At 46.1% G+C, this 20429-nt stretch overlaps 1 protein-coding gene across 1 annotated transcript in view; it reads right to left on the minus strand.

The window, feature by feature from the left end:
* dctd (dCMP deaminase) overlaps positions 1-20429 on the minus strand; it is a 67197-nt gene that overhangs the window by 20378 nt on the left and 26390 nt on the right. Inside the window, exon 4 of the mRNA XM_078397083.1 lies at positions 13445-13561. Coding sequence (XP_078253209.1) covers positions 13445-13561 — 117 coding nt within the window. The remainder of the gene's footprint in view (positions 1-13444; positions 13562-20429) is intronic.

Raw genomic sequence — 20429 nt, forward strand, 5'->3', positions numbered from 1 at the left:
ATTCCAAAAAGGAAGAAAGATTCTAAGGGGAGTAGGAGGCAACCGTGGCTGACAAGGGAAGTCAGGGACGGAATAAAACTAAAAGAAAAGATGTATAACACAGCAAAGAGTAGCCGGAAGCCAGAGAATTGGGAAATTTTCATAGGACAACAGAAGGTAACAAAACGGGCAATACGGGCTGAAAACATGAAGTACGAGGGGAAGCTGACCAAGAATATAAAGGATAGTAAAAGCTTCTTTAGATATGTTAAGAGAAAAAGAGTAGCAAAGTCAAATGCGGGTCCCTTGAAGGCAGACACGGGTGAAATTATTATGGGCAACAAGGAAATGGCAGAAGAGTTGAATAGGTACTTCGGATCTGTCTTCACTAAGGAAGACACAAACAATCTCTCAGATGTACTGGAGGACAGAGGATATAGGGGGGGTAGAGGAACTGAAAGAAAATTTCATTAGGCGAGAAATAGTATTGGGTAGACTAATGGGACTGAAGGATGATAAATCCCCTGGGCCTGATGGTCTGCATCCCAGGGTCCTCAGGGAGGTGGCTCTAGAAATAGTGGACGCATTGGTGATCATTTTCCAATGTTCAATAGATTCAGGATCAGTTCCTGTGGATTGGAGGATAGCTAATGTTATCCCACTTTTCAAGAAAGGAGCGAGAGAGAAAACAGGGAATTACAGACCAGTTAGCCTGACTTCGGTGGTGGGAAAGATGCTGGAGTCAATTATTAAAGAGGTAATAACGGTGCATTTGGATAGCAGTAAAAGGATAAGTCCAAGTCAGCATGGATTTATGAAAGGGAAATCATATCATATCATCATATCATATCATATATATACAGCCGGAAACAGGCCTTTTCGGCCCTCCAAGTCCGTGCCGCCCAGCGATCCCCGCACATTAACACTATCCTACACCCACTAGGGACAATTTTTACATTTACCCAGCCAATTAACCTACATACCTGTACGTCTTTGGAGTGCTTGACTAATCTTCATGGAATTTTTTGAGGACGCGACAAGTAAAATGGATGAAGGGGACCCAGTGGATGTAGTGTATCTAGACTTTCAGAAAGCCTTTGACAAGGTCCCGCACGGGAGATTGGTGACTAAAATTAGAGCACATGGTATTGGGGGTAGGGTGTTGACATGGATAGAAAATTGGTTGGCAGACAGAAAGCAAAGAGTAGGAGTAAACGGGTCCTTTTCAGAATGGCAGGCAGTGGCGAGTGGAGTGCCGCAAGGCTCGGTGTTGGGGCCACAACTGTTTACCATATATATTAATGATTTGGAAGAGGGAATTAGAAGCAACACTAGCAAGTTTGCGGATGACACAAAGCTGGGTGGCAGTGTAAACTGTGAAGAGGATGTTAGGAGGTTGCAGGGTGACCTGGACAGGTTGAGTGAGTGGCAGATGAAATATAATATAGATAATTGTGAGGTTATCCACTTTTACGGCAGAAACAAGGAGGCAGATTATTCCCTCAATGGAGTTAGGTTAGGTAAGGGGGAAGTGCAGCGAGACCTGGGTGTCCTTGTACACCAGTCACTGAGAGTTGGCGTGCAGGTACAGCAGGCAGTGAAGAAAGCTAATGGCATGTTGGCCTTCATAACAAGAGCATTTCAGTACAGGAGTAAAGAGGTCCTTCTGCAGTTGTATAGGGTCCTGGTGAGACCACATCTGGAGTATTGTGTACAGTTTTGGTCTCCTAATTTGAGGAAGAACATCCTTGTAATTGAGGCAGTGCAGCGTAGGTTCACGAGATTGATCCCTGGGATGGCGGGACTGTCTGTCATATGAGGAAAGATTGAAAAGACTAGGATTGTATTCACTGGAGTTTAGAAAAGGACTGGATAAGCTAGATGCAGAAAAATGTTCCCAATGTTGGGGGAGTCCAGAACCAGGGGCCACAGTCTTAGAATAAAGGGGAGGCCATTTAAAACTGAGGTGAGAAAAAACATTTTCACCCAGAGTTGTGAATCTGTGGAATTCTCTGCCACAGAGGGCAGTGGAAGCCAAATCACTGGATGGATTTAAGAGAGTTAGATAGAGCTCTAGGGGTTAGTGGAATCAAGGGATATGGGGAGAAGGCATATCTTCTCCCCATTGTGTATTACTGATTGTGGATGATCAGCCATGATCACAATGAATGGCGGTGCTGGCTCGAAGGGGCGAATGGCCTCCTCCTGCACCTATTTTCTATGTTTCTATCCCTTCAGGAAAAGCGGTCGGAAGCAGATTAAGTCTCATGCACTACCCAATGTGTGCTGTTCAAGGTGATATGAAGCCATATTAAAAAGACCAATTAAAAACTTTTTTTGTATTGGTATTCTAGTCATTAATTTTTTTACCGCACTTGTATAAGAAATAAAGTTTAGCTGACAGATGCGGTAACATTGTGGACAGCTAATGCACAATTCTTTTTTTAAATTATATTTACTGTTCTTGGCATCTCTCCTCAAGAGACTCGAGTGTAGATCAGAGGAGCAGTGGCATAGTAAGAATGCTGCTCGCTTCACACTCCCCTGAATACACAGAGGGAAAGCACATATTGCTACTTGGGTTATTTATTCCGACTGGTATGCTTTATTCTACATCTGATAGCTTCTTTCCCTCCTTTCAGTTCTCAGACAAAAGCTTTCAATCATCTTCAAGCGCAAAAATAAGCAACATAAAACTTTGACCAAAGAAAAGTTGGTTAAAGCCATCAAATAAAGCCGCCAGAGTCATACAGAGTGGAAACAGGCCCCTCGGTCCAACTTGCCCACGCTGACCAACATGTCCCACCTACACTAGTTCCACCAATCTGCGTTTGGCCCATATCCCCCCCAAACCTGTCCTATCCATGTACCTATTAATTCTTTCCCCTCTTACGTTAAACCTATGTCCTTTGGTTCTGAATGCCCCTACTCTGGACAAGAGACTCTGTGTGTCTACCCGATTGATTCCTCTCATGATTTTGTACACCTCTGTAAGATCACTTCTCATCATCCTGTGCCCCGTAAGAATAAACTTAGACGAGAAACATGTCTTAGAAATAGTTCGAGTTTGCAGCAAAACAGTCAAAAACACTCTCGAACAGAACTAACTGTCCCAGTGAAATTATTTGTTTGTCTTCCAATTTTATATTACCCGCATTGAAGAGAAATGATTTGAAACAATTCTGACTGACAAACCCACTACTATTGGTGACAGAGGGGAAATTTTAAACCTTTCCCCATTCCCCCACCATTTTCCTTTTGGAATCTGAGAGTCACAGTGTGGAAACAGGCTCCTCGGTCCAACTTGCCCTCGCCGGCCAACATGTCCCAGCTACACCAGTCCCACCTGCCCGCGTTTGGCCCATATCCGTCCAAACCTGTCCTATCCATGACCCGTCTAAATGTTTCTTAAACGTTGGGATAGTCCCTGCCTCAACTACCCCCTCTGGCAACTCGTTCCCTGCACAAGACCACCCTTTGTGTCAAAAAGTTACCCCGTTCTTCAACCGTAGGCAAGAATACCAAATTATTCTCCTACAATTAAATCTTTTCCAATCAGAAAAGCACAGACCTTCCAATCACTTCAAGAGTCAAGAGTGTTTTATTGTCGTGAGCAAGATTTTCATTGTACCTGTACCTGTACCTCCCTTTCCTTGTGCATATGACAAAAGTGGGCAAAAGCACTGTTTATGGGCGAGATAGATGGGCTTCTCAAAAGGACATAAAATAGACTATGCAGGATGCTAACAAATGGATCCAGTTTGCCTTAAATAAGTAGCCACCATGCATAAATAACAACCAGAGTAATTGCTAATTAATTTAAAGTCATGCTAATCCATCAACGTATTAATACTTTGTGCCAAAGGATTCTATTAGCTCTAGAAATAATTTACAGTTAACAATTAGTGAATGAACGGAGGTTTGTAAATGATAGTACGTGCAGAAGGTAGTTGGCAAGATCATCTCCGATTGTCCAGTATCATAAGTCATTCCACCTCTGCCAACACGGAAAGACAAAATACAGTATTCAGTCTGAAGGGTTTTGACCCGAAACGTCACCCATTCCTTCTCTCCAGATATGCTGCCTGACCCGCTGAGTTACTCTAGCATTTTGTCTCTGCAAAAGTTTTGTCCTACAAGTTGGAAAGATAATGGAAGCTAGACTCCAAAAGGAAAGCTCTTCAGCGGGTAGTCCATAGAGCTCAGAGGACCATCGGAACACAGCTACCAGCCTTGGAGGGCATCTACAACACACGATGCCTCAGAAAAGCCACCAGCATCCACAAAGACTCTTCACACCCCTGCAACAGTCTGTTCGAACTCCTTCCATCGGGCAGACGATACAAGGCCTTCTACGCCCGCACCTCCAGACTCAGGAACAGCTTCATCCCCAGGGCCATAGCTGCTATGAACCGGTCCTGCTGAGCCGGATGGTCACAACGCACAGTGATCCGGCACAGATCTACTTGCACTTTATTCTGTCTTAAAACTGTCACAATTTATTTCATTGGGTTGTTGTTGTTTAAACTAATTAAATTATTGCATCGTATGGGAGGCGCATTCCCAATCTCGTTGTACCCCTGTACAATGACAATAAAGATATATTGTATTGTATTGTAAAATGCAAGCTTAAAATACAGTTAAATGAGTTATACAGCATGGAAACAGGCCATCCAGCCCAATGTGACAAATTGGGTCTTCTATAAGTGTACAGAGGAGAGCATGTTGGCTGGTTGCATCACAATCTGGTTTGGCAACTCGAGCGCTTAGGAACGACAGGAATTACAAAAAGTGGTGAATGCTGCCCGGAATATCAGGGGCACTGACCTACCCAACATCGGATCAGATCTACAACAGGCACTGCCTCAAAATGGCAGCCAGCATTAAGGTCCTCCATCACCCGGGCCATGCTCTCAATTCACTCCTGCCATCGGGAAGAAGATACAGGAGTGTGAAAACCGTCACGTCCAGGTTCAGGAACAACTTCTTCCCAACAACCATCAGGCTCTTGAACACTGCAAACACCAACCCGTGAACCATAAGCCGTTTCGCAGAAGGAAAGCTGGTTTAAACCGAAGATAGACACAAAGTTACTGGGGTAACTCAGTGGGTCAGGCAGCATCTCTGGGAGACGTTTAGGGTCGGGACTGAAGAAGGGTCAAGGCAACGGATGCAAAATCCTGAACAACCATGACCCAGGTTATCCAGGCCGCTTAGAGAACAGCATTAGACAATAGGTGCAGGAGTAGACCATTCGCCCCTTCGAGCCAGCACCGCCATTCAATGTGATCATGGCTGATCGTTCTCAATCAGTACCCCGTTCCTGCCTTCTCCCCATACCCCCTGACTCCGCTATCCTTAAGAGCTCTATCTAGCTCTCTCTTGAAATGCATTCAGAGAATTGGCCTCCACTGCCTTCTGAGGCAGTGAATTCCAGATTTACAATTCTGTGACTAAAAAAGTTTTTCCTCATCTCTGTTCTAAATGGCCTACCCCTTATTCTTAAACTGTGGCCCCTTGTTCTGGACTCCCCCAACATTGGGAACATGTTTCCTGCCTCTAACATGTCCAACCCCTTAATAATCTTATATGTTTCGATAAGATCCCCTCTCGTCCTTCTAAATTCCAGTGTATACAAGCCAAGTCGCTCCAGTCTTTCAACGTATGACAGTCCCGCCATTCCGGGAATTAACCTAGTAAACCTACGCTGCAAGCCCTCAATAGCAAGAATATCCTTCCTCAAATTTGGAGCATTGGGTAAACCAAACTGAAAAGTGGAGAAGCCAAACATATTTAGTCAGACGACACAATGTTCTGACATTTATATTATTAAAAAGGATATGCAGACACTGAAAGAAAGATAAAAATATCATGAGGAGGATTGTGAACAGAGAAGATATTTATCAGGAAAGTGGGGAGTGCTTTTCTCTATAGAAGAATGACCCGTCAAAAGTCTTAAAAATGCGGGGAAATGTTTAAGACGGTGGAAAGATGAAATGTTTTCCACTTGTCAAAACTTAAGAGTTCATAAGTAAAAAGATTGGTACTAATAAATACAGCAGGGAATGCATGAGAAACCTCTTTACCTCGAACGGTGAGAAAGTGGGACACACTGTCACAAGTAGTTGTTAAGGCAGACAGCATTGATGCACTTAAGGAGAAGTTGGTTAGCACATGGGGGGAGGAAAGGAAAGGAAAGCAATGCTAATTGGGCTGGCTGGAGAGGGATGGGAGGAGGCTCCTGTGAAGATAAACATCAGCATGCCCACTTGAGACAAATGGCTTGTTTCTTTGCCGTAGACCATGTAATCATATGACTGCACCAGTCAAAGGACTATTCCAAGCAAAGATGAGAAGAAAAGCTTTCTGTCATCAGTACGAAACTTGCCTCTCATTACCACGAACCGCATCTCAGAATCTTGCAGTTGCAGTTTATTGTCAAATACTATTCTGATATTAACTCTTTCTATTTCGCTGAGTAGCTTATACAGGTGCCCCTCGACTTACGATGCTTCGACTTACGATATTTCGACTTTACGATGGTGCAAAAGCGATTGACACTCAGTAGAAACCGTCATTTGAATGTGGATCTTTTCCCGGGCTGGCGATATGCGGTACGATACTCTCTCGTGATGCCGGGCATCGGCAGTGAGCCACAGCTCCCAGTCAGGTACGCCATCACGAGTGTAAACCATCAATACTCCACAGTGTACTGTGTTGCCAGTGTTTGGTAGGTCGGGTACATTAAATGCATTTTTGACCTACAATATTTTCGATTTACGATGGGTTTATGGGAACATAACCCCATCGTAGGTCAAGGAGCATCTGTATATGATAGTTAGTTCATCCTTGTCTGAACATGAACCGGAAAACCCCACAATGAATAAAAGAAAAGCAAAATTAAAAAGAAGAATCCTTCAGATGGACATAGTGCTGGAGTAACTTAGCGGGTCAAGCAACATCGCTGGAGTAAAAGGATGGGTGACCTATTGGGTCAAGGCTCTTCTTCAGATTTGAAGTCTGCAGAAGGGTCCCAAGTCGAAACGTCCCCCACTAATTTTCTCCAGAGATGCTGCCTGACCGGCTGAGTTACTCCAAAACTTACGTTCTCCTGGGAGGGCGCGAGCGCGAGAGAGGGGAGAGAGAGAGAGAGAGAGGGGGGGGGGGGAGAGAGGGAGAGAGACAGAACCCAATCCTGTCGAGTCACAAGCAACTGCAGATTAGTTTAGTTTAGGGATGCAGCACAGAAACAGCCCTTCGGCCCACCGAGTCCACGCCGACCAGCGTTCCCTGCACACTAGCACTATCCTACACACACTAGGGACAAACCTACAAACCTGTACATTTTTGGAATGTGGGAGAAATTGAGGAGCCTAGAAAAGACCCACGCTGTCATAGAAACATAGAAAATAGGTGCAGGAGGAGACAATTCAGCCCATCGAGCCAGCACCGCCATTCATTGTGATCGGGGCTGATCATCCACAGTCAGTAACCCTTGCCTGCCTTCTCCCCATTTCCCTTGATTCCGCTAGCCCCTAGAGCTCTATCTAACTCTCTTTTAAATTCAGTGATTAGCCTCCACTGTCTTCTGTGGCAGAGAATTCCACAGATTCACAACTTTCTGGGTGAAAAAGATTTTTTTCACCTCAGTTTGAAATGGCCATGGGAAGAACGTACGGACAGCGCCCGTAGTCAGGATCAAACCCGGGTTTCTGGCGCTGTAGGGCAGCAACCCTACCGCTGTACCACTGCAGAGGCTGGTTTACAAATTCAACAAAGTGCTAGTGTAACTCAGCAGGTCAGGCAATAACACATGAGAACGTTTTGGGTCGGGACCCTTTTTCAGACTGTCTAAATCAGTGTCAACAGACAATAATAATACATTTTATTTATATAGCGCTTTTCATATACTCAAAGACGCTTTACAGAGATTTTGAGAACAATAGGTGCAGGAGGAGGCCATTCGGCCCATCGAGCCAGCACCACCATTCAATGTGATCATGGCTGATCATCCACAATCAGTACCCCATTCCTGCCTTCTCCCCATACCCCCTGACTCCGCTATCCTTAAGAGCTCTATCTAGCTCTCTCTTGAATGCATTCAGAGAATTGGCCTCCACTGCCTTCTGAGGCAGAGAATTCCACAGATTCACAACTCTGTAGGCACCCTACCACGAAGAAACAAAAACACACGAGAATTTGGGAAGCAAATTCTAAACCCTAGTGTTCTCCTTAACTCAGAAGAGCATATAAAAAATATTCCAAATCTAATTCTGACAACATTCACACAAGATTGGCTTTTTACAATTCAGCAATTTTTGTTTCAAAAACAGGCAAGTCATCGTTAAAATACATAACATTGAAATAAATGCATTTTTCTTTATCTCCGTTGCGGCACGGTGGCGCAGCGGTAGAGTTGCTGCCTCACACAGCCAGAGACACGGGTTCCATCCTGACTACGGGTGCTGTCTGTAAGGAGTTTGCACGTTCTCCCCGTGATTTTCTCCGGGTGCTCTGTTTTCCTCCCACATTCCAACGACGTGTAGGTTTGTAGGTTAATTGGCTTCTATAAATTGTGCCCAGTAGGATAATGCTGGTATATGGTGTGTTCGCTGGTCGACGAACACATAGTGAGCCGAAGGGCCTGTTTTAACGCTGAAAAAGGTCATGTGACAGGAGTAGAATTAGGCCATTCGGCCCATCAAGTCTACTTCGCCATTCAATCATGGCTGATCTATTTCTCCCTCCTAACCCCATTCTCCTGCCTTCTCCCCATAACCCCTGACACCCGCACTAATCAAGAATCTATCTATCTCTGCCTTAAAAATATCCACTGACTTGGCCTCCGTCTGTGGCAATGAATTCCACAGATTCACCACCCTCTTGACTAAAGAAATTCCTTCTCATCGCCTTCCTAAAAGAACATCCTTTAATTCTGAGGCTGTGTCCTCTGGTCATAAACTCTCCCACTAGTGGAAACATCCTCTCCACACCCACTCTATCCAGACCGCTCACCTCAATGAGGTCCCCCCTCATCCTTCTAAACTCCAGCGAATATAAGCCCAGTACCGTCAAAGGCTCACCATGTTAACCCACTCATTCCGTTCGTTAGATGTAAATTGCACTAAAACTTGTACACCTGCTTGAATAGTGTGAATGTAACAATATATTAAAAGCTTCAATTATTACATCTCAGGATTGCAATCCTCTATCGATTCAAACTCGTCTACTCTCTATAAATGCCACAATTTCCATAATAAAATGAGCAACCAATTATTCAATACATTTAGCTGCCAAATTAATGCACATTATCAGGTTCACCAGATCTACATTTCAAATTCATAGCAATGCTTGAGGGGACATTAGAAACTGCAGATGCCGGAATCTTCTGCAAAAAGTGCTGGAATAACTCAGCGGGTCAGGCGGCATCTGTGGAGAACCAGACGACGATTCGGCTCATAAAATGTACACAGCACAGGAACAGGCCCTTCAGCACGCAAAGTCTGTGCCGAACATGATGCTGAGATAAACTCTGCCTGCCTGTAATCCTTCCAAAACCACCATATCCATGTGCCTATCCAATAGCCTCTTAAAGGTCACCACCGTGTCTTTTAGTTTAGAGATATAGCGTGGAAACATGCCCTTCGGCCCACCAAGTTCATGCCAACCTTGGCCAAGCTGGCCATCCGCGAGTCACAGTGTCAGGTGCAAGAGGGCTCTGCCCGAGCCGGCTGCCTGCCCCTTTTCCGGGGTTATGTCCGCGCCCGGGTAGTGTTAGAGAGGGACCACGCGCTGTCCACGGGCACCCTGGGGGATTTCCGGGACCGCTGGGCACCACGGGGGGGGAGTTGAATGCATCCTGGACAAGGATTGTAACATTGTTGTATAGTATAAGAAAATAACTGCAGATGCTGGTACAAATCAAAGGTATTTATTCACAAAATGCTGGAGTAACTCAGCAGGTCAGGCAGCATCTCAGGAGAGAAGGAATGGGTGACGTTTCGGGACGAGACCCTTCTTCAGACTGGTGTCAGGGGGGGGCAGGACAAAGGAAGGATATAGGTGGAGACAGGAAGATAGAGGGAGATCTGGGAAGGAGGAGGGGGAGGGACAGAGGAACTATCTAAAGTTGGAGAAGTCGATGTTCATACCACTGGGCTGCAAGCTGCCCAGGCGAAATATGAGGTGCTGTTCCTCCAAATTTCCGGTGGGCCTCATTGTTGTATAGTAGTTCATTTAGTATATTTGTTTGTCTTGTATTATGGTGGTGGGTTCTGTTTTGTAAATATTGTAAATATTATTTTTAATAATTGAATAAATGTTTTGATATACAGGTGCTCCTCGACTTACGATGGGGGTTACGTTCCGAGAACCCCATCGTAAACCGAAAGTATCGTATGGCGAAATGCATTGAATACACGTGATCACGTGGCCGGAAGCGAGCCGCGCTCGCTGAGGGCCACAGCCGTTTGCACCATATCACAAAGTCGAAATATCGCAATTCGAAGCATCGTTAGTCAGGGAGAATCTGTATAAAAGAAAAGGTTTATGCCGACCACGATCAACCGGACACTAGTTCTAAACTACGGACTGGGGACAATTTACAGAAGCAAATTAATCAACAAACCCGCACGTCTTTAGAATGTGGGAGGAAACGAGATCACACCCAAGCAGTCACGGGGAGAACGTGCAAACTCCGTACAGACAGCACCCTTAGTCAGGATTGAACCCGAATCTCTGGCGCTGTGAGGCAGCAACTCTACTGCTGGGCCGCAGTGCCCTTTCCTTCACGATCCCTAACAGCACAGTCCAGGCACCCACCACCCTCTAAAGGAGATGTGGAGGGCAGGTTTTTTAAAGTTTGCCACTCTCACCTTAAAGCTGAGCCCTCTAGTTTTTATTATTTCTACCATGCTTCTGACCGTCTTTCCTATCTATGCCGCTCATAATTTTACACACAAGGGTTGTGTCCCTGCTTCAGACCTTAGGGGAGCATGGGAAGGGGCTCAGGCAACAAGGTAGAATGGTCCACTTAATTTAACAGGTGCCACATATCCTGTCAACTTTGGCTGCACAGAAGGCCATAAGAAAGCTGTTAGGCTTCTGCTAAGCTTAGGTTTAGATTTACACCGATCAGCCAAAACATTATGACCACTGACAGGCGAAGTGAATAAAATTGATTATCTAGTATAAGAAAATAACTGCAGATGCTGGTACAAATCGAAGGTCTTTATTCACAAAATGCTGGAGTAACTCAGCAGGTCAGGCAGCATCTCTGGAGAGAAGGAATGGGTGACGTTTCGGGTCAAGACCCCTCTTCAGACTGATTATCTTGTTACTATGGCACCTGTCAAGGGGTGGGATATATTAGGCAGCAAGTGAAGAGTCAGTTCTTGAAGTTGATGTGTTGGATGCAGGAGAAATGGGCAGGAGTAAAGACCTGAGTGACTTTGACAAGGGCCAAATTATTATGGTCAGACGACTGGGTCAGAGCATCTCTGAAACGGCAAGGCTTGTGGGGTGCTCCCAGTCAGCAGTGGTGAGTACCTACCGACAGTGGTCCGAGGAGGGACAAACCACAAACTGGCAACAGACAGGGTGTTGGGCGCCCAAGGCTCATCGATGCGCGAGGGCAACGAAGGCTATCCCGTCTGGTCCGAACCGACAGAAGGTCGACTGTGGCACAAGTCACAGAAAATGTTAATGGTGGTCACGGGAGAAATGTGTCACAATACACAGTGCATCGCACCCTTTCAAGCTTCTGTATCTTCTGCCGGCCAGGAGTAGGGAGGGGTGGGACAAGCCTTTGATTATGCTGGCTGCTTTACCCAGGCAGCGTGGAAGCAGGTAGATGGAGTCAATGGTGGGGAAGTCTGGTCTGTGAGATGGATTGGCCTACACCCACAAGTCAATCACTGTTCACCAGGTTAACAAGAGGGACTCTATGGACAATAGACAACAGGTGCAGGAGGAGGCCATTCAGCCCTTCGAGCCAGCGCCACCATTCATTGTGATCATGGCTAATCATTCACAATCAGTACCCCGTTCCTGCCTCCTCCCCATTTCCCTTGACTCTGCTATCATTAAGAGCTCTATCTAGCTCTCTCTTGAAAGCATCCAGAGAATTGGCCTCCACTGCCTTCTGAGGCAGAGAATTCCACGGATTCACAACTCTCCGAGTGAAAAAGTTTTTCCTCATCTCCGTTCTAAATGGCCTACCCCTTATTCTTAAACTGTGGCCCCTGGTTCTGGACTCCCCCAACATCAGGAACATGTTTCCTACCTCTAGCGTGTCCAATCCCTTAATAATCTTATATGTTTCAATAAGATCCCCTCTCATCCTTCTAAATTCCAGTGTATACGCCCAATCGCTCCAGTCTTTCAACATACGACAGTCCCGCCATCCTGGGAATTAACCTAGTAAACCTACGCTGCACGCCCTCAGTAGCAAGAATGTCCTTCCTCAAATTTGGAGACCAAAACTGCACACAGTACTCCAGGTGCGGTCTCAATAGGGCCCTGTACAACTGCAGAAGGACCTCTTTGCTACTATACTCAACTCCTCTTGTTATGGCCATTAGCTATCTTCACTGTCTGCTGTACATGCATGCTTACTTTCATCCACAGTTTAGTTTATTGTTATGTGTACCGAGGTACAGTGAAAAGCGTTTGTTGTGTGCTAACTAGTCAGTGGCAAGACTATACATGATTACAATCGACCCGTCCACATGTGTACAGATACATGATAAACGGAATATCGTTTAGTGCAAGGGAGGATGGGGAGAAAGTGACCCTGTTTTGCCCCGATCAGCAACACCTCTAGAGTCATAGAGTGATACAGTGTGGAAACGGGCTCTTTGGCCCAACTTGCCCACACTGGCCAACATGTCCCAGCAACACTAATCCCACCTGCCATATCCCTCCAAACCTGTCCTATCCACGTACCTGGTTAACTTTTTCTTAAACGTTGGGATGGTCCCTGCCTCAACTTCCTCCAGCCTCAGCTTGTTCCATCCACCCTCCACCCCCCACCCTTTGTGTGGAAAGATTCACCCCCCAGGTTCCTATAACCTCTAACAGGAGCACAGTACGATCCCCTGACAACACAATCAGTTTTAACTGCACATTTCTCCATTAATCTTTCCGTTTTATGCTTAGGGTCTTCACAGCACAAGATCTTCACATTAATTATCTACTCTGCTTGGTTTTTAATTTGGCAGCCAGTTTTGGAAGGTTGTTGATTTAAATTAAAAACATGTTAAGAATTGCACACTGTAGCAATTAGTCAATGGGAACGTAACATTGTTCAGTGACAGGCAGAGACAATTTTTGCATGATGGGATGATTCATCTAGACAAAGGGTACCAGTTTAAAAATTATACTTACTTTGTAATGAGATATTGAGCCGAAAGTTGGTATACAAATGCAGAAAAAAATCGAAAGTGGAGTGATTGCAAATCTTTACCTGACTGGATGATGAGTTTAGCACATTCATTACAGGGGAACAAGGCCACATACATTGTGCATCCTTTAACATCGCTGGCGTTCTTGTTCAGAATTGCATTTAATTCTGCATGACAAACTGGAGGAGAAAAGGGTATAAGAGAATTAAAAATAAGATTCATAAGTCAAGAGATTCACGGGTGGAACAGCGGGAGAGTTTAGTTTAGTTTAGAGATACAGCGCGGAAACAGGCCCTTCGGCCCACTGGGTCCGCGCCGACCAGCGATCCCCACACAGTAACACTATCCGACACACACTAGGGACAATTTTCACATTTGCCCAACCAATTAACCTACAAACCTGCACGTCTTTTGGAGTGCGGGAGGAAACCGATGATCTCGGAGAAAACCCATGCGGGGAGAACGTACAATCACCGTACAGACGGCACCCGTAGTCGGGATGGAACCCTGGTATCCGCCGCTGTATTCGCTGTAAGGCGGCAACTCTACCGCTGCACCACCGTGACCGCCCAGAGTTGTTGCCTTTCAATACCAGAGACCAAGGTCAATAGACAATAGGTGCAGGAGGAGGCCATTCGGCCCTTTGAGCCAGCACCGCCATTCAACGTGATCATGGCTGATCATTCTCAATCAGTACCCCGTTCCTGCCTTCTCCCCATTCCCCCTGACTCCGCTATCCTTAAGAGCTCTATCTAGCTCTCTCTTGAATGCATTCAGAGAATTGGCCTCCACTGCCTTCTGAGGCAGAGAATTCCACAGATTCACAACTCTCTGACTGAAAAAGTTTTTCCTCATCTCCGTTCTAAATGGCCTACCCCTTATTCTTAAACTGTGGCCCCTGGTTCTGGACTCCCCCAACATTGGGAACATGTTTCCTGCCTCTAACGTGTCCAACCCCTTAATAATCTTATACGTTTCGATAAGATCTCCTACCTTCCTACGGGACGGAGTAGGGTCCTACCTTCCCCGTCCTCCCCCCACACCGCCCCCCTCAGTGGCATTTAGGAATGGGCAACAACTGATGGCATTGTCAACAGTGTCCACATTCCAAGGAAATAAATATTGTTGATCAACCTGATAGATCAATGATGGAAGAACAGTTTAGTTTAGTTTAGAGATGCAGCGCGGAAACAGGCCCTTCGGCCCACCAAGTCCGCACTGACCAGCGATCCCCGCACACTAACACTATCCTACACACACTAAGGACAATTCACATTTATACCAAGCCAATTAGCCTACAAACCTGCATCTTATTTTTAATTATCAAAAAATGTATTTAATTATTTTAAAACAATATTTACCATATGCAATAAAACAAAACAGAACCCACCACCAGCATACAATACAAACAAATATACCAAATGAAACTATTATACAACTATATTACAATCGCTATCCAGGATGCATCCAGTCCCCCGCGGTGCCCAGCGGTCCCGGAAATCCCCCAGAGTGCCCATGGACAGCGCAAACCTGCACATCTTTGGAGTGTGGGAGGAAACCGGAGATCTCAGAGAAAACCCACGCAGGTCACTGGGCGAACGGACAAACTCCGTACAGACGGCGCCCGTAGTCAGGATCAAACTCGGGTCTCTAGCGCTGTGAGGCAGTAGCTCGACCGCAGCGCCACAACAGTTCTTATTTAGTTACCAGCTTCTCCAAAGCTAATGGGAAGCAATGGCAATGGAAGGAAGGGCTTTTCATATTTGTCTCCATCTCCCCAGCTTCAAGGTATTAGCCCTCTGTCTGGGCATCAGCCTCGATACAGACAGGAGGATTTTAATCAGCCAGATGTTGCCACAGCCTCTTAAATCTCCCAATGCTCACAGCTGTAAAAGCAACACTAAGCACCTGGAGGACGGATGTTGTTAAACTGGAAAGAGTGCAAAGAAACTCTATGAGGATATTGCCAGGATTTGAGGGACTGCGTTATCGGGAGCGGGTGGGCAGGCTGGGACTTTATTCCTTGGAGTGCAGGAGGACGAGCGGTGATCTTACACAGGTGTATAAAATCACAATAGACAATAGGTGCAGGAGGAGACCATCACAATCAGTACCCCGTTCCTGCCTTCTCCCCATACCCCCTGACTCCGCTATCCTTAAGACCTCTATCTAGTTCTGTCTTGAATGCATTCAGGGAATTGGCCTCCACTGCCTTCTGAGGCAGTGAATTCAACAGATTTACAACTCTATGACTGAAAACGTTTTTCCTCATCTCCGTTCTAAATGGCCTACCCCTTATTCTTAAACTGTGGCCCGAGGGGAATAGATCGGGTGAACGCACAGTCTCTTGCCCAGAGTAGGGAAATCAAGAACCAGAGGATATAGGTTTATGGTGAGAGGGGAAAGATATAATATGAACCTGAGGGGCAACTTTTTCACTCAAAGGGTGGTTGGTAAATGGAATGAACTGCCAGAGGAGTTAGTTGAGACAGGTACATTAACAACATTTAAAACGCACTTGGACAGGTATATGGATATGAAAGATTTAGAGGGATACTAGACCAGGTGGACCTGTCGGGCCCAAACCTCTCCTGCATTGGTGCAGCACCCACTCCTCCCCTCTCCCTTCCCCCGCCCCCTCCCCTCCTTCCCCTCACCCCCACTCCATCCCCCTCAACCTCCCTCCACCCCCCGCCCATCCTCCCTAGGAGATAGATTTAAACTTTAAAATGTGAATAACTTTTCAAATATAACACCAATTTCAATGAAGCTTCTTCCATTAGCACCAAAGGGACGACGGTGAGTAAGGTGGGCCTAGAATTGTCGCGCTATCGTGTACCGCTTTGGCTGTAGTTCAGGAACAAACAAACAAACAAACGAGAATTTTAGTGTATAGTTAGGAGCAGGGGACGTACAACGAGATCTGGGTGTCCTAGTGCATCAGTCACTGAAAGGAAGCATGCAGGTACAGCAGGCAGTGAAGAAAGCCAATGGAATGTTGGCCTTCATAACAAGAGGAGTTGAGTATAGGAGCAAAGAGGTCCTTCTGCAGTTGTACAAGGCCCTAGTGAGACCGCACCTGGAGTACTGTGTGCAGTTTTGGTCTCCAAATTTGAGGAAGGATATTCTTGCTATTGAGGGCATGCAGCGTAGGTTTACTAGGTTAATTCCCGGAATGGCGGGACTGTCATATGTTGAAAGACTGGAGCGACTAGGCTTGTATACACTGGAATTTAGAAGGATGAGAGGGGATCTTATCTAAACATATAAGATTATTAAGGGGTTGGACACGTTAGAGGCAGGAAACATGTTCCCAATGTTGGGGGAGTCCAGAACAAGGGGCCACAGTTTAAGAATAAGGGGTAGCCCATTTAGAACTGAGATGAGGAAAAACTTTTTCAGTCAGAGTTGTGAATCTGTGGAATCTTCTGCCTCAGAAGGCAGTGGGGGCCAATTCTCTGAATGCATTCAAGATAGAGCTGGATAGAGCTCTTAAGGATAGCGGAGTCAGGGGGTATGGGGAGAAGGCAGGAACGGGGTACTGATTGAGAATGATCAGCCATGATCACATTGAATGGCGGTGCTGGATCGAAGGGCCGAATGGCCTCCTCCTGCACCTATTGTCTATTGTCTATAGATGGGCCAAACGCGGGCAAGTGAGACTAACATAGATGGGGCATCTTGGTTGGCATGACGAATTGGGCAGAAGGGCCTGTTTCCGTGCTCTATGACTGCATGATATGTTAAAACAATATATATGCCGTGCCAAAGCGTACAAAGTCACCTTTTTATTTGTCAATCCAACCAGTAATACCATTGAAAGAGAGCCAAGAAAAAGGAGCTATCTGTTTGCAACACCATGTAATGTTTGCCATTAACATTAACACAGCTTTGTCATTTCACAGAAGAGGATCCAAACAGAAGCAGCAGCTCCACTCTCCCCGATTTATTTTATTCAAATGAACAAAATAATATTCTAAGCAAACAAAATTCTATACTTGTACAGCACAGAAACATGTCCTACGGCCCGATGTGTCCATGCTGAGCACCAAAGACTCACCCATACTAATTATGTTCATTTGATTGTTGCCTTTTATGTCTGTGTTTGTTCAGACGAGAGGCATTGCCTCCAGCACCACTTCAAGCAGAGTACTCCACGTTCCCAAACAGCCTCAGGGCCGATCATCAGATTCAGTTCAGTTTATTGTCACGTGTACCGAGGTACAGCGAAAACCTTTTGTCACGCGCTAACCAGTCAGCGGAAAGACAATACACGATTACAATCGAGCCGTTCACAATGTATAGATACACAATAAGGGAATAACGTTTAGTGCAAGGTAAAGCCAGTAAAATTCGATCAAAGATAGTCCGAGGGTCACCAATGAGGTAGATGGTAGTTCAGCACTGCTCTCTGGTTGTGGTAGGATGGTTCAGTTGCCTGATAACAGCCGGGAAGAAACTGGCCCTGAATCTGGAGGTGTGCGTTTTCACACTTCTGTACCTCTTGCCCGATGGGACAGGGGAGAAGAGGGAGTGGCCGGGGTGAGACTGGTCCTTGATTATGCTGCTGGCCTTGCCGAGGCAGCGTGAGGTGTAGATGGATGGGAGGTTGGTTTGTGCGATGGTCTGGACTGCATGAGATTAACCCTCCCCAACCGTGGGGCGGTCACGGTGGCACAGCGGTAGAGTTGCTGCCTTACAGTGCTTGCAGTGCCAGAGACCCGGGTTCCATCCCAACTACGGACTACGGGTGCTGTCTTTATGGAGTTTGTACGTTCTCCCCGTGACCTACGTGGGTTTTCTCCGAGATCTTCTGTTTCTTCCCACACTTCAAAGACGTACAGGTTTGTAGGTTAATTGGCTTGGTATAAGTGTAAATTGTTCCTAGTGTGTGGAATAGTGTTAGTGTGTGGGGATCACTGGTCGGCGTGGACTCGGTGGGCCGAAGGACCCGTTTCCGCGCTGTAACTCTAAACTAAACTACACTTATCAAAAACTGTGCACTCTGAGGGGAAAGGGTTTTTAGTATGATCTAGTCCACATCACAAACATTCGACAGTACAGCACAAGAATAGGCCTGTTAGCTCATAATGTCTGAGCCAAACAGGTGAGTGGGGAAAGATTTAAGATGAACCCGAGGGCCACCTTTTTCCATACATGGGGGTGGTGGGTCTATGGAACGAGCTTCCAGAGGGGATAGATGAAGTAGGTACTATGATAACGTATAAAAGACATTCGGACAAATACATGGTTTAGAGCTTTATGGGCCAAATGCAGGTATAGAAATATAAAAACATAGAAAATAGGTTCAGGAGTAGGCTATTCGCCCCATCGAGCCAGCACCACCATTCAATATGATCATGGCTGATCATCCAAAATCAGTACACCGTTCCTGCTTTCTCCCCATATCCCTTGATTAGCCCAAACAGCTAAATCTAACTCTCTCTTGAATACATTCAATGAATTGGCCTCCACTGCCTTCTGTGGCAGAGAATTCCACAGATTCACTACTCTCTGGGTGAAAAAGTTTTTCCTCATCTCAGTCCTAAATGGCCTACCCCTTATTCATAAACTGTGACCCCTGTTTCTGGACTCCCCCAACATCGGGAACAGTTTTCCTACATCTAGTCTGTTCAATCCTTTAAGAATTTTATATATTTCTAAGATCTCCTTTCATCTTTCTAAATTCCAGTGAATACAAGCCCAGTCGACGCATTCTTTCATATGTCAGTCCCGCCATCCCGGGAATTAACCTGGTGAACCTACGCTGCACTCCCTCAATAGCAAGAATGTCCTTCCTCAAATTAGGAGACCAAAACGGCACACAACACTCCAGGGTAGACACAAAATGCTGGAGTAACTCAGCGGGTCAGGCAGCATCTCGGGAGAGAAGGAACGGGTGACGTTTCGGGTCGAGACCCTTCTTCAGACTGGAGAAAGGTCTCGACCCAAAACGTCACCCGTTCCTTCTCTCCCGAGATGCTGCCTGACCCGCTGAGTTACTCCAGCCCCCCCATATCAAAAATCTTCTAACCCACCATCTCCAGGTCCCTCAGGTCATAGAAACATAGAAAATAGGTGCAGGAGTAGGCCATTTGGCCCTTCGAGCCTGCACCGCCATTCAATATGATCATGGCTGATCATCCAGCTCAGTAGCCTGTACCTGCCTTCTCTCCATACCCCCTGATCCCTTTAGCAAAAAGGGCCACATCTAACTCCCTCTTAAATATAGCCAATGAACTGGCCTCAACTACCTTCTGTGGCAGGGAATTTCAGACTCACCACTCTCTGTGTGAAGAAATGTTTTCTCATCTCGGTCCTAAAAGACTTCCCCCTTATCCTTAAGCTGTGACCCCTGGTTCTGGACTCCCCCAACATCGGGAACAATCTTCCCGCATCTAGCCTATCCAACCTCTTAAGAATTTTATATGTTTCTATAAGATCCCCCCTCAGTCTTCTAAATTCCAGCGAGTACAAGCCCAGTCTATCCAGTCTTTCCTCATATACAAGTCCCGCCATCCCAGGGATTAATCTGGTGAACCTTCTCTGTACTCCCTCTAAGGCAAGAACGTCTTTCCTCAGGTTAGGAGACCAAAACTGCACACAATACTCCAGGTGCGGTCTCACCAAGGCCCTGTACAACTGCAGCAGAACCTCCCTGCTCCTAAACTCAAATCCTCTTGCTATGAATGCCAACATACCAACTTGGGGCTACTGACTATCCCGCGGTCTAGGCTTAAGCTCAGGGGTGACCGCGCTTTTGCGGTTGCAGCTCCTAGACTGTGGAACAGCATCCCTTTCCCCTTCAGAACTGCCCCCTCCATCGACTCCTTTAAGTCCAGGCTCAAAACCTATTTCTACTCCCTAGCGTTTGAGGCCCTCTGAGGGGGCTGTTATGTTTGTGTGCCATTGTATGTTCGTTCATAGTACCTGAACTGATGTACAGCACTTTGGTCAACGTGGGTTGTTTTTAAATGTGCTTTTCAAATAAAATTGACTTGACTTTGATTTTAATCAGCATCTGCATTTTTTTTCTTACACAATTCT

Source organism: Rhinoraja longicauda, chromosome 3 (genome assembly GCF_053455715.1).
Source record: "Rhinoraja longicauda isolate Sanriku21f chromosome 3, sRhiLon1.1, whole genome shotgun sequence".
In the NCBI taxonomy this organism is placed as follows: domain Eukaryota; kingdom Metazoa; phylum Chordata; class Chondrichthyes; order Rajiformes; family Arhynchobatidae; genus Rhinoraja; species Rhinoraja longicauda.